General features: G+C 42.0%; 1 protein-coding gene and 1 pseudogene across 1 annotated transcript in view; both read right to left on the bottom strand.

Moving 5' to 3' along the window:
* The window catches only part of LOC104600584 (mediator of RNA polymerase II transcription subunit 20a-like), a 29,683-nt gene extending 20,146 nt beyond the window's left edge, over positions 1–9,537 (bottom strand). The window contains exons 1-4 of the mRNA XM_010263623.3: positions 9,362–9,537; positions 8,997–9,139; positions 8,591–8,769; positions 7,036–7,125 (exon numbers count right to left, since the gene is read on the bottom strand). Of these exons, the coding sequence (XP_010261925.1) occupies positions 7,036–7,125; positions 8,591–8,769; positions 8,997–9,139; positions 9,362–9,375 (426 nt within the window). The 5' untranslated portion in view covers positions 9,376–9,537. The remainder of the gene's footprint in view (positions 1–7,035; positions 7,126–8,590; positions 8,770–8,996; positions 9,140–9,361) is intronic.
* A 2,012-nt stretch (positions 9,538–11,549) lies between these two features.
* On the bottom strand, positions 11,550–13,215 carry LOC104600796 (AAA-ATPase At5g57480 pseudogene; annotated as a pseudogene).
* Positions 13,216–13,974: the final 759 nt, after the last annotated feature.

The following is a 13,974-nucleotide window of genomic DNA, read 5'->3' as shown; positions in this document are numbered from 1 at the left end:
GGCGCTCAACACGACCATCTGGCAAGTACTTAACACTATACACCCACTTACAACCGACAGCCTGCTTCCCAGGAGGAAGAGCGGTGAGATCCCAAGTGTGATTATGATGCAAAGCAGAGAGCTCTTCTTCCATAGCACGGCACCACTCTGGAGAGGTAAGGGCTTCCTGGACATCCTTAGGAACAACCACGGAGGATAACAAAGATATGAACTGGCGATGGGAAGCGGAGAGGTGGGTAAGTGAAACAAAATTGGAAATAGGGTGAAGGGTGCAAGTACGCTTACCTTTCCGTAAGGCAATAGGAAGATCTAGGTCGGAGGCTGGTGTCGAAGCTGGAGCTGGATCTGTCGACGGTGATGAAGCTGGAGGAGCTGCAGCCGGTACACGTGGGCGATGTGTATACACGTGACGGATGGGTGGACGGTCAACCAATGGTGGCACCGGAGGCAAGGACGTAGGCATGACTGGAACCAAAGGAGGTGGATCAGCCACAGGAAGAGGAAGAGGAGGTGGTGATGTGGGGGAAGCAGCAGCACCGGACCCCACGAAGAACGGAGTAGACTCAAAGAATGTAACATCAGCACATACCAAGGAACGACGAGAACTAGGATGATAACACTTGTACCCTTTCTGAGTTCGGGAATAACCAAGGAAGATACACTTCAGGGAACGTGCATCTAACTTGTCAGTCCCGGGACTCAGATTATGAACGAAGCAGACACACCCAAATACCCGAGGAGAAAGCGGAAACGGAGACATGTTGGGGAATAAGACACTAAAAGGAGAACGACCATCAAGGATAGACGTGGGCATCCGATTAATTAAGAAACAAGAGGTGAGCATTGCATCGCTCCAAAAAGTTTTGGGAACATTCATGTGGTGCATGAGGGAGCGTGCCGTTTCTACAAGATGGCGGTTCTTTCTCTCAGCAACCCCATTTTGTTGCGGAGTATAGGTACATGAAGTTTGGTGTATAATCCCATGGTGGTCCAAGTATTCTCGAAAAGATGAGGACAAGTATTCACGACCATTATCAGAACGGAAAATTTTGATGTGAACACCAAATTGATTGCGGATCTCAGCATAAAATTTCTGGAAGATGGAAAATAATTCACTTCTTTCTTTCATTAAATAGAGCCACGTCATTCTTGAACAGTCATCAACAAAAATAACAAAATATCGGTATCCATTATATGACATCACTTTATAAGGACCCCAAACATCTGAATGAATTAAAGAAAAAAGACTCGACACACGGTTATCGACCCTAGAACGAAAGGGAACACGATGGTGTTTCCCAAATTGACAAGACTCACAATCTAAAACAGAAAGTTGACTCAATGAAGGGACTAAGGACTGCAACACTTTCAGCGAAGGATGACCAAATCTACAGTGCCACTGGAGAGGAGAAATGGATGACTGAAGAGCCGTTGACGTTCGTCCACCACCATCAAGATAATACAGTCCACCGGCTTCATGCCCTCCACCAATCTTCATCCCCGTCTTGAGATCCTGAAAAACACACATAGAAGGGTAAAAAGTGATGGAGCACTTAAGTGACTTGGTCAGCTTACTAACAGACATAAGATTAAATGGAAGCTTAGGTACATATAAAACAGAGGATAGGGATACAGGGTCTAGGTCAACATTACCAACACCACAGATAGATGACGTGGAGCCATTAGCAAGGGTAACAGATTGTGATGTTGAGCAATGAGTGAGAGATGAAAACACACCTGGAGTTCCCGTCATGTGATCGGAGGCTCCAGAGTCAATAATCCAGGGGTTGGGTGTGGATGCCAAACAAGCCATACCTGAGTGTGCAAAGGAAGCTGTGTTCTGCTGCGACTTGGATTGAACAAACCTCTCATACTCATCACGAGGAACACTCACCATCTCCTTGCCTGGACCATCTGAGGGAGTAGAAGGCATCGGGTCAGCTGACCGTTTCTCCTGTGTAGGGCTGAAACTGGTGTCACTAGTCATGGCATGGTTGGCCCACGTCGAGGGAGGACCATGTAAGTCATAGCAGTAGTTAATGGTATGTCCATCCAAACCACAGTGAGTACACTTCCGTGGACCCGAGCCACGTCCTCTACCACGAGCTCCCCCTGAATCTCTGCCTCCAGTACGACCACCACCACGGATGTGTGTAGATCCACCACTACCACTCCTGCCAGGCTGGGTTCCTCGAGTCCCACTTCTGCCACCTCGGCCTCTTGACACTGCAAATGCTGATTTATCGGAGACATTAGAGTCCATAGATCCAATGGAAGCCCTCCGAAGACGAGCAAACACCTCCTCTAAAGATGGAAGAGCAGATCCCCCTAGTATCTGGGCTCGTACTGGTTCATACTCAGACTTCAGCCCCACCAGAAACCGTGTTACATCAAGCTGCTCTCGCTGTTGCTGTTGAACTTTGACATCTGAAGTGAGAGGATGATAGACATTTAACTCATTACGGATATTCCTCACATTGGCATAGTACTCCTCAAGGCTCTGATTTCCCTGTTGCAGATTGAAGTATTCCTGATACAGTTGATATACCCTAGTGGTATTATCCTGACCTGAATACAGTTTCTTGGCATGATCCCACACCTCTTTGGCTGTGTCAAGAAACATGAAGTTCACACAGATTTTGGGTTCCATACTGTTCCACAACCATGTAATGATCTGTGCATCTTCCTGTTCCCAGTCTTCATACTCCTGAGAATTAGCGGGGGGTTTCTCCTCTCTTATATGCTTCACTTTCTTCTTCGCCTTCAGAAAAACCTCTACAGACTTGGCCCAAGGGACATAATTCTCTCCATTCAGTTTAATGGAGGTCATTTGGACATTCAGGTAGTCAGTAGATATCATGACACTAGGTTTACTATCACTGTTATCTGCCATTGCCGAACTCCCTTAATTCTGAGCACTGAATTAGGAGCACTACACACTGCACACTACACACAGACACTTCATCGAAATCTGCACACTGATTTCAACAGCTGAGAACTGCAACACCACAAACCCTACTCACCGAAGTCTGTACACTGATTTCAGCAGTATTAAATGTTGAAAACTACAACACCACAACCCCTACTCACCGAGGTCTACACACTGATTTCAGCGATATCAAAAGCTGAAAACCACACTTGTAACACCACCAACATTAATCCACAACTATAGGAAGCTTCACCATTAAGTAGACACTATTGCCATTCGAATCACACACAAACCAGAATAAACCCTAGCATAAACCCTAGCATACTGCAATCTGAGAACCCATCATGCGAACTGTACTACACCTCTCATGTATTCCATAACAAAAAAAAATATATAAAAAAACTTTACCTCATCGCCTGAAGGCCAACCATACGAAGGGCTGAGACACCACTGCACCACACGTACCAGCCCTAACTAGGGCTTAGAAACCACAGCAACCAATCACCAACGACACAATCGGAGGCATAGAGACCTCCTAGGGAAGAGGGCGATCACTCCTTTTCAGCCCTTTTCCCAGTCTCCAACTCACAACTGAGAACCCCAAGTGAAACCCTAATTCGAATGCGCAGAAGGCAGAATTCTAGCAAGTCTGATTTGGTGAACCTAGCTCTGATACCATGTTGAAGTTTGACCTGCCATAGAATTCTGTCTTGTTCGTTGACTGTAGAGTAAAGTAGACAGCAAGAAGTAGGAGAGGAAAGAAGAAAAGAGAGAAGAGAGAAAAGAGAGAAAGGCTGGTTCAAATTAGGGAAAAAAGTTAATCCCTTGATTCGGCCAGACCTATTATTATATTATTGACTTATTGAAAAAGACTTGAGTGCCCTTCTTTAAGTAAGAGGCACTCGAACTAACATAACCGTACACATCAGCATTCTCAACAAGTACAAAGACTGAAATACCCCTTCACTAACACCACTAACAGTTACTTTTATATTTGTAAGGGGATATCTTCTAATTTCTTATTTCTGAAGTCTCTATTCATCAACAGAGTCATACAGTCTAGCCAGAGTTAGTCAGGGTAACTCCCTGAGGACTGAACTGCTGCCCTTAGTCCAAGGACCGAAACTGTAGGTAATGCAAGAAATAAGGAATGTGGAAGTAGAGGTGAGTGTCAAACAATTATCTGTTGGATGAGGACACAAATCAGATCCCATGGGAATATGGGTCACTGGTGAAACTGGCTTACTTGCTAGGTGCTTCCCTTGACCACCTCATTGAATTGGGTGCCTAGGAGTGCTAATATGCTGATTCTTTGGCTAGGGCTGGGGTGGAAGGGAATGTTTAGAATGGGGTTGCCCAAGGCCAGGCTGTAATGGGTATTTGCTTTAAAACAATTAGACTGATGAAAATTAGCTATTGAGATTTGGAGTGCAGACAAATGGCCTATGGCAAAGGGTCATTGCAAGTAAATATATTACATAGCTCGAAGATAGTTGAGGAGAACTGCCAACAGGCAGGCAGATAGCTTAGCCAAGCAAGGGGTACATAGAACACATACGTTTTGGGTCAAATGTAATTTTGAATTGGGACAGCTTCTAAAACTGGTTTTCTTTCACAACTTCTTGTTATATCCTGATTTCTTCTAATTAATGAAATCTTTTTTCTGTGTTGACGACAAAAAAATAAATGCATAGCTGGGAATCCCAACCTTAATCTCTTATGGTTTGATTATATGGAGGGTTTACTCTCAAGTCTCAACACTCAGCTGAGTTCAATCAATTCATTCCAATTTTGTAGAGATTACATCAGGTTCAGGGATGATAAATTGACTGGTTAGGAACCTCTTCAAAAGGCATTCAGCACTCTCAGGTATTTTTCATTTAGCCACTGTCCACCAAAACTATGAATTGGTGACAAGGGAGGTAGTATGGAACATCCAGTTGAGAAGAAAAGGAAAGAAGCCCTAGTGGCATTATCTGTACAAAAAAGAGGGGTAGGACCTGTGGAGGTGCACTAGAGCAGCACTACTTTGGACTGTTTGGGAGGAAAGAAATGTAAGAATATTTGAAGAAAAGGAAAGAAGCAAGGAAGCCTTGGTAGAAACAATAACTTTGAGAGTGGCACATTGGGCAAAGAGCATGAAGCTGTTTTCAGACTTCAAGAATGAAGATTTTTTAAGAGCTTGGAGTGTAATTGCTGCATCCTCATCTACAACACAGAGATCTGTTGAGACATGGTCTCCCCCAAAAAATGGCTGGAAGAAACTGAACTTTGATGGGAGTTATTTGGGTAATCCAGGCCCTTCAGGTATAGGGGGGGCATTAGGGATGAAGGTGGGAACATAATTGCTTTATACTCCGGTCCTGTGGAGCAAGGTGATGTGGCAAGGTCAGAGTTTTTGGCTGCCATTTATGGGGTTGAGAAGGCAAAAGAACTGGGTATTAGTAGAGTGATTATTCAAGGAGACTCAAAAACTGTGGTAAAGTGGCTGCATAAGGGGGCTGGGGTGACATGGCATTTGAGGAATACATATGTCAACAGTTTGGCAGATAGCTTAGCCAAGCAAGGGATACATAGAACACATGTTTTGGACTCAAATGCAATCTTGGATTGGGTCAGCTTCTAAAGCTGGTTTTTTCTTTTCATAACTTCTTGTTGTAACCTGATTTTTCTAATTAATGAAATCTTTTTCTGTGTTGCCGATCAAAAAAAAAAACAGTTGAGAAGAAAATGAATTGCTAGGAGGCTGATCAACTCCTTTAGTGCTTTCAATTGCACAATCAGTCAAGAATTAGACCATCCAGTTCAGATAGGATGGTATAGAACCCAGATCCCAATGACATGTTCAAAATCAAATCTAATTACCAATCTGTTCATTAACTACTTCATTGCCCCTTTCTTGCAAGATTTGGAATCATTTCATTAAACTTTTCAAGGGAGAATGAGTGATGCTCACTGATATGAGATCTCTTAGCTTGTCATGACCAGTCAAAGGCTTTCCTGTTCAGTCTTTTTTTTTTTTTTTGTCCAGGATGTTTATGATATATATTTTGTACATCTGTCATATATGACCATACATATAAACTTTACAAATAGGATATCTGCTTCCATTGTATCACAGAACTTTCTGTTATTTAAAAAAAAAAAAAAAAAAAAAAGCTTCAAACAATGAAAATTTTTCAAGGGAAACGGTTAAAAGTTAGGGCTGGATTAATAGGATATAAAAGCTAGGGATTAGCTATTTCAAAAGTAGCCAAATAAAACAGAAGAGGAACAAAGTTGCTTTTAGAGCTTAGAACTACAAAAAGAAAGGTACAACATAATTAATTGAAACTAATCATTATCAAACAATTTTCATCAACTTGCACAAAAGCATCAAAGCATGTGATACTTCTAATAAAAACTGCTTATCATGGATGAAACTTTCTCATCTTCAATTGCTGAGATGTCAAACCAACAAGGTACCATAAGTGCACTAAAGTTGCTTAATCTCCTAGTTCTGCATATCGTAAGTAGCACAAAATTTAAGTACCCTTTAAAAATGAGAAAAAATCGACATAGTATGAACAGAAGACTCTAAGAAAGGAAGGGGAAGACCAAAAGAAATGTGTAATTAAGTGATATAAGGACTTAGGGTCCATTTGGTTCACAGTCAGAATCGGAATCAGAATCAGAAACAGCTAGAATGGATTCTCATTCCCAAGGGAGGGGGAGGGAATGGCCGTTCCCTCAAATGGAGGAATGCCATTCCACCAGGAATGGGAATGGGATTCCGATTCTGCCCAACCAAACAGTTGGAATTGGAATGGTACCCCTATTCCCGTGAACCAAACAGACTCTTACAATTTGACAGAAAGCATTTATCTTGATAGAGCAGAATGTCAGAACACGATTCATGTAACCAACCCCAAACAGTTGGCATTAAAGCTATGTTAAGGTATTTACAAATGAGGGAAATGTAACTCGATTAGTCCCTAAGAAGAAAACAAAAGTGCAGATAGTTCTGATGATCAAATCTTAACATGCTAGAGCCTAGACCTTGTAAACAATGCAAAAGCATAGTAACAATCAGAGATTACTCAAGTGGTAAGTATTCTGATTTGTACCTCCATGACAATTCCTCTCAAATTTTCAGAATGAGTAGGAACAACCTTCCCTACCCTCAGTTGGAAATCACCAAGTTGATACTGAAACCCCTATATGGATAAATAAGTAACAAATGTTAATAAGCTATTACTATCACCTGAAAAAAAAAAAAAAAAACATATCTTCTTATCTATTGTTTTCTGTGGCAGCAATTTGGGGAAAAAAAACACAACTTTCAAAATTCTTGAAATGCAGATTATGTGTAGAAACCTGAGCAAAGGTTGATGCATAACAGGGAAAGAAAGCTGCAAATACAAGATTCATGATGACATTCATAAGAACCCATTCCCTGGTCAGTAGGAAACTTATAACTTTGATAAGTCAATAGCATTCAATAAAAAGAATTTGTTCTTTATCAAGCACGGATCTCATAAAGTACTGGAAGGTAAACTTTTGTTTTACCAAACATATGGCTTCCAGGTAATGCAAACAATCAATGATGTAGATAGATCTCTAGTTGTTAACTAAAGTGCATCAAAAATATTATGATACAGGGGATGAAAGCAAATAAAATAAGGAGAAACATTGCAAATTTGGGGGAAACTTTGGTGGTGTTTGGCGCGTCTTTCGGTCTGCAGGAAGTTCAAAAAGACCAAAAAATGACCAAAAGACGCGAAGACGAGTGTGTGGAAAGATCAAAAAGGCCGAAAATCAGGAAGCTTCAAATGAAGCTTTTGGCCTTTGCACGCTGAAAATAGCCTTTCTAATTGTTTTTAACAGCCCGGTAGACCACGACACAAACCAAACAGTCTTGAGCTTTAAAGACAAGACCCCAAAAGCTCAGTGTATGTGCATCTTCTTGTCTACTGGGCTATCTACCTAGAAAGACTTCCAAACAGCCCCATCATTTCTTCATCCAGCCATCATTGGGGCTGAGCCCCCACCCCCCCACCCCTCCACCCACCCAAGATGCACCTTGTTGGAAACTCAAATTTGGGAATAAAATAACTCTCAAATTAAAAAGAGTAAGTACATTTTTTGTAATTTCCTTTTGGTCCAAAACAGTTGGGATTAGTCCAATCTGAGCTCTTATTGTATTGTTAGCATTTAAAACTAGATTTAATATTTATAATTGGACACAATAAGCATATTGTCTAACAAATTGGTGAAGCAAGGAACATGTTTTAGCACGCAGGCACAATCCAGGGGTGATTAATTTTTTCTATAGGTTGCAATGAGGTGATTATCGAAACAACACTTTGATGTTTGCACAATGCGGAAACAACCCATCTGATGTGGCGCATTGGAAACTGAAATATCAGAGCACTTTTCTGAGTCGCCACATCCTAATTGCTGCAAATTTGTTAAATAACAAAAGCAGAACACTCTAGATGCCACATTATCATTATTTTCAGGATTCCACTAGAAACATTGCATTGTTTTGCTGATAGAGGCAAACAGTAACACCAAAACAACGCAGCAATTCCAAACACCATTTACATCTACAACATGCACTCTTACAGCATGTCAGGGGAAAGTGTTCCATGGGGAGAGAGAGAGAGTGAGAGATCAAACCTCAAAATAAAGTGAGACCCGGGATTTATAAGACTGTAATTTCTCCATTATCATCTGAATTGTGGAATCTGCCTCAAGCACAATCCGCTGACTACGAAGAATAAAGTAGTATTTATTGGGTTGCTCCTGAAGCGAAATCCCCAGACAATCACGAGGGTACTCGGCTTGTAAAGTCTGGTCTGATGAGCAATGCTTAAATTAGAACCAACAATTCAAAAGCCCAAAAATGAACTAAAACAACGCAGGCCTTAACGTAATTAGAAAAAGCACTCCTAAATTTGGGTTGTAGTATCTTGTGAGACTCGTTGGGGAGGATGGAAGATAAAAGTAGGACTGAAAATCAAAAGAGAAGTAAAGTTAAACAGAAACAATGGAAATCCTTCACAGAAAAATTAAAATAACTGACCTCTTAGCACGGGTCTGTAGAAAGTGAGGGTAGATTTCCATCTTCCTTCCTTGGCGCCATTAATGCTCTCGACGCATTGTGAGACTTCTGATAGTATTTGACTGTTAACAGTTGTTCCTGCATTCGGCTGCCAATGTAGGAGCCTGAAATTACGATTTAAAAGTAACCACCAGAAAGGGGAAAAGATCAAATTTCCACTCCGATTTTTCTGAAGTTGTACACATAAAGATAAACAAAACGATTGTTCGGAGGAACCGACATATCCACATCCATATAAACAAACCCTAGATTTTAAGACATTTATAAATACGAAAAACAGTCATGAACTCCATAAATCCATAACAAGTGAGGTTTTTCAATCATACCATTTGAGAGGCATGGTCTCCGCGGGAGAGGGTGGCGGTTGGCCAGTTGGAGGGAGAATAGACACACGATCTTGGAGCCTGTTTGTGTAACAAAAAGAATTGCCAATACAAGTAATGCATTTTCTTCTTTCATTTCTTTCGGTTTTGCTGTGGCCGTTTGATGACGTCTGAAGTTGCTGAACTGAACAACTTATTGTTTTCTTTGTGGTGAATAAAATAGTATCCGCATTCTGTGAACCCGCCAATGAAAGACGAACACGTCGTCTGAGCAAAAACAGGCTAACGTTAACGGACTAACGTTAACGGGCTTTTGGTAGTGTGTAGTTGAACCGAACACAAAACGACAAAGAAGCTGATTAAAACCCTTTTCAATTCGAACCCTCCCTCCATTTTCTCCTTTCTCCTCCATCGAACCCTCCTACCTCATAGTCAACGTTATGTGTTATGTGAACCGTGGGTTAACGAAACGCATAAACCCGCCCATAAGAGACGATCACGTGAGCGTATTTAAAAGTTATTAACGTTAATGGACCTTTAAATGTTCATCAAAAAAATCCGATCGAACCAACATAAAAGGACAAAAAATACTTAAAAAAGTTATAAACAATTTAATTACATGAGATTTTTCCGTCTTCCTCCCATTCTCCACTCTCCCCCGCTAAGCCCTAACCTAGAAGCATCCATCGACACGGCGTCCGTGAATGTGAAAGCCGCCGGCGGACAACATTAAGGGTTACAACTTTATTTGCCGCTGGATAGCGCGTACTGTCTCCACCGCCATCGTCTCCGTCAACTACCGTCTTTCACCAGAACATCGGTACCCAGCACTGTACGACAACGGATTCAACACTCAGGTGTTCCTCAATGCAAGAAATTGCGAGGGGTTTCAGTTAATGCCGATATCACTTCTTTATACTATTATTTTTTTGTTGTTTGTGAATGTTTCTAAAGCTGGCAGTACCTGAACCACTTTCTCTGAAACGAACAACCACATCCCCGAATCGTCAGTACTTTGATAGAAGGCAATCTATCGTAGTTCCAAAAAGAAACCAAATCAAGAGGGCATTTTCTGCAAGTTCTAGACTTTGTAAGCAGCTATAAATTTAAGAGTAAAAAAATCAACGTTTTATTTTTTTACTTGCAACAAATTTGTATCACAAAGTAATAGAGCTTGGTTTGAGGTGGTGCTGAAGTTCTTCCTTGAACTCCTCAAGCTTAGCAGATCAACATTTTTTTTTAATTCTAAGGTTAAGGTAAAATGTTGTATTAGTTTCATATAAAACCTATACAGGCATAACTCATGTACGGTGAACAACCATGCATTAAAATTATAAAAATCATTTTGGAAATTCTACAGTGAGATGAACTCAAATAGCATTCAATCTTGGAATTCTAGTAAGAGAATTGCTTTTAGAGATTTCATTTCTGTAGTCCAAATTCCAGGTTTTTTCAGCTCTCAAAGTATTGCAGCAAGTCTCATAGAACTGTAAACAGACAAGGAATTCAGTTCTTCTACATTAGACAAAGGGCGCCAGAGCAACAGGGAACTGAATCCGGTTTTGTTTTTGGGGTTTTGATAGATTGCCTTCAATGAGGGTAGCACTGACTTGGGGATGCGGATGTTTGTTTTAGAGATGGAGTTTAGGGGTAATGTCGACTTCAAAAGTATTAAAAAGAAAAAAATAAGTTTATAGGGAAGGAAAAGAAGAACAAAAAGGATGGATTGATTATTGTGTTGGGGTTCGGAGGAGAAAATGGAAGGGAGTAAGGATGAATTCTCACATCCCAATCCTAAATAATTCAAAAGAATGAATTATTTTAGTTTCCTTTGTCTTTTTCTATCTGGTTCAACCAGATTCAGTTAATTAACGTCCAATCGCCCGTTAACGTTAGCTTGATTTCGCCCGGACAACATGGTCTCTCATTGGTGGCACGGGTTCACAGAACGCGGACTCCCTACCTCACATTACCGGCGAGCACATCACACCGGCCATCGTCCATCGGCGGCGGGAGCTCCGGCCATACGTTCTCTTGCATTCTCCTTCTCCTCCTCTTCTTCTTCCTTGTTTTCTGTTTTCAACAAATCGAATCAAGCGACCCACCTCGCGAATTGGTGTACAGAAGACAGATTTCTTTAGTTCTTGGTTATTATGGTTTAGGAAAATGTGGTTAATGTGCTCTCTGATGTGATTTTTCTAGTTTCTCTTATTAGTTTGGTAGTTCCTCCCAACCGGCTTCTTCCGGTTTGTTAGATTGATAGAGCAATCGATGTCTTCGGTAACAATAATTGATTTAGAAGTCGTCTTCATGAGAAGCTTCCGAAGCTCTGAATTGGCATTTACTTCAGTGAGCTCAAGATGATCATAGATGTCATAGCGAAGGTAATTGGCCATGGCGGCAATCATGCTCGATTTACCAGTACCAGGTGGGCCATAAAGAAGATACCCTCTCTTCCAGGCTCAACTCGTCGTCTGGTAGAACGATTGCCCATCAGCGAAGTCTCGAAGATCAGCCATTATCTCGGCCTTCTTTGCTGGGTCCATGGCCAGAGTGTCGAAAGTACTTGGGTGCTTGAACGGAACCGATTCCCATGGGTGACCCCTCGAATCAAGCGACCCACATCACGAATTGGTGTACAGAAGACGGTCCTAGTTCTTCCGACGGGTCTCGCTGGCCTTGTCCATGATGTAATCGAGATAAGAATCGAGGATCAGGGCTTTATCCTTCTTCCTAATTCGCAGTGTGAAGCCTCTCTTCTCGTCGGGTAGAGGTCGCCATGAGAAGGTCTGTGTCTGTCGCTGCGTGACGATGTGTTCCCACCAAGCGGTGACGCCATTGAAGGTATCGACGAGGCAGTCGTTATTGGATAGGCCCGAATGTAAAGGCGCTTGAATTGAGGGCCCGAGTGAGGCTGAGACGGCTGCTAGTGATCGAGGCCAAACTGCTCAAATAAAGCTGAACAGCGTTGTAGAGTTCGCTGGTGTTCACGCCAAGAACTAAAGAAATCCGCTAGTGTGTGCTCCTTTTTGGGTTCGCTCACCTTCATTCGCCTGAAGAATGATCACCGGTGTGAGCTGAGGTTCGGATTAGAAAACGTAATTAACGTCGGTGTGAGCTGAGGTTCGCGTTAGCTTCGATCTGTTGAAAATAGAAAACCAGGAAGACCTTTGTAAGAAGAAAAAGAAAAAGAAGAAGAGGAGAAGAGAAGGATGCCAGAGAACGTATCGCCGGAACTCTTGTCGCCGATGAATGATAGCCGATGTGTACTCGCCGGTGTATAGGATAGGAGGGTTCAGTGGAAAGGAGAAAATGGAGGGAGGAACCGAACTGAGAGGGTTTTAATCAGCTTTTTTGTCGTTTTGTGCGCGGTTCAACCGCACTCTCCGATTAACACTAAAGGCCCGTTAAACGTTAGCCTGTTTTTGCCTAGACGACGTGATCGTCTCTCATTGGAGGGTTAACACGATCCATTAACTCGAATTCAACATGTTTACAATTTATTCATATAATTTCATTTAAATCTATGTATTTAAGGAGTCGATGACAGTTTCATAAATTTTATTTTCAATATATTTTAGGGTAAATTTCTTAAACTATCCTTATGGTTTAGTTAATTGACCAAATGTATCCTTATTGTTTGAAAATTAATTAATACTATTCTTATTGTTTCTGACAATTGAATAACTCTTCTCTTAATGTTAATGTTTATTAACAAAAAGGCGGAAAAGACTATTTTACCCTTTATTCTTCTTCAAATTTTTAAAATAAAACAGAGGAAAAGCGAAAGAAACACCAAACTCGGTGATTTCAGCACTTACATTCTTGTCATTTTTGCACCTAAAATCCCCTTTCATAACATCAAATTCTGCTTGCTAGAGAATCTACAGTTTGTTGTCGCTGTAACGTCTAGCTCGAGTTTGGGAGTTTGAAGACCATGGTGAACAATGCTCTAAAACGCAAAAATAAATGAAGGAAGGGGTGGGAAAAAAAAGGCAGGGAAGAAAAAGGCAGAGAGGTGGCAAACCAGCGACACCCCCCTTCTCGCTCTGGCAGCAACAATGACCCCTCTTCGAACGAAAACAAAGGGGCGGCGAACCAACGGCACCCCTCTTCGAACACTGGAGAGTGAAGACACAGCGGCGAACTAGCGGCACCCCCCTTCTCACTCCGGCGGCGGCAATGACCCCTCTTCGAACGAAAACAGAGGGGGCAGCGAACCAGCAACACCCCTTCGGTTAATGGATCAGTTTCCACTAAAGATGGAAGATCTTATGTCATTAAAGAGAGGTTCAACCAAAGATCTTGGCCTGACGATCGTGGCTTCCCTCTTTGTCCCCTGTTATCCGGTGACTAGGAATTGGATGAGGTAGCCATCCACTCTGAGCTCAGCGTTGATGGTGGCTTCTTGCTCGCACGCTAATTGGGATGTGTAGCTAGGGGTGGCAATCTCCGCTCCCCTCCTCTCTCTCTCTCTCTCTTTGATCAAGATGGCGATGACCACTCTTCGAACAAAAATAGAGGGGTGGCGGTGAACCAGCGGCACCCCTTTGGCCATTCTCTCCCATTTCTCTCTCCTATTACAGTACCTTTCATCATCGACCTCTGCTCGAACC

Source organism: Nelumbo nucifera, chromosome 8 (assembly GCF_055504915.1).
Source record: "Nelumbo nucifera cultivar China Antique chromosome 8, China Antique-T2T, whole genome shotgun sequence".
Classification (NCBI taxonomy): Eukaryota; Viridiplantae; Streptophyta; class Magnoliopsida; order Proteales; family Nelumbonaceae; genus Nelumbo; species Nelumbo nucifera.
Note: the sequence above shows the minus strand (reverse complement) of the source record. Positions and strands in the feature narration are given on the sequence as shown.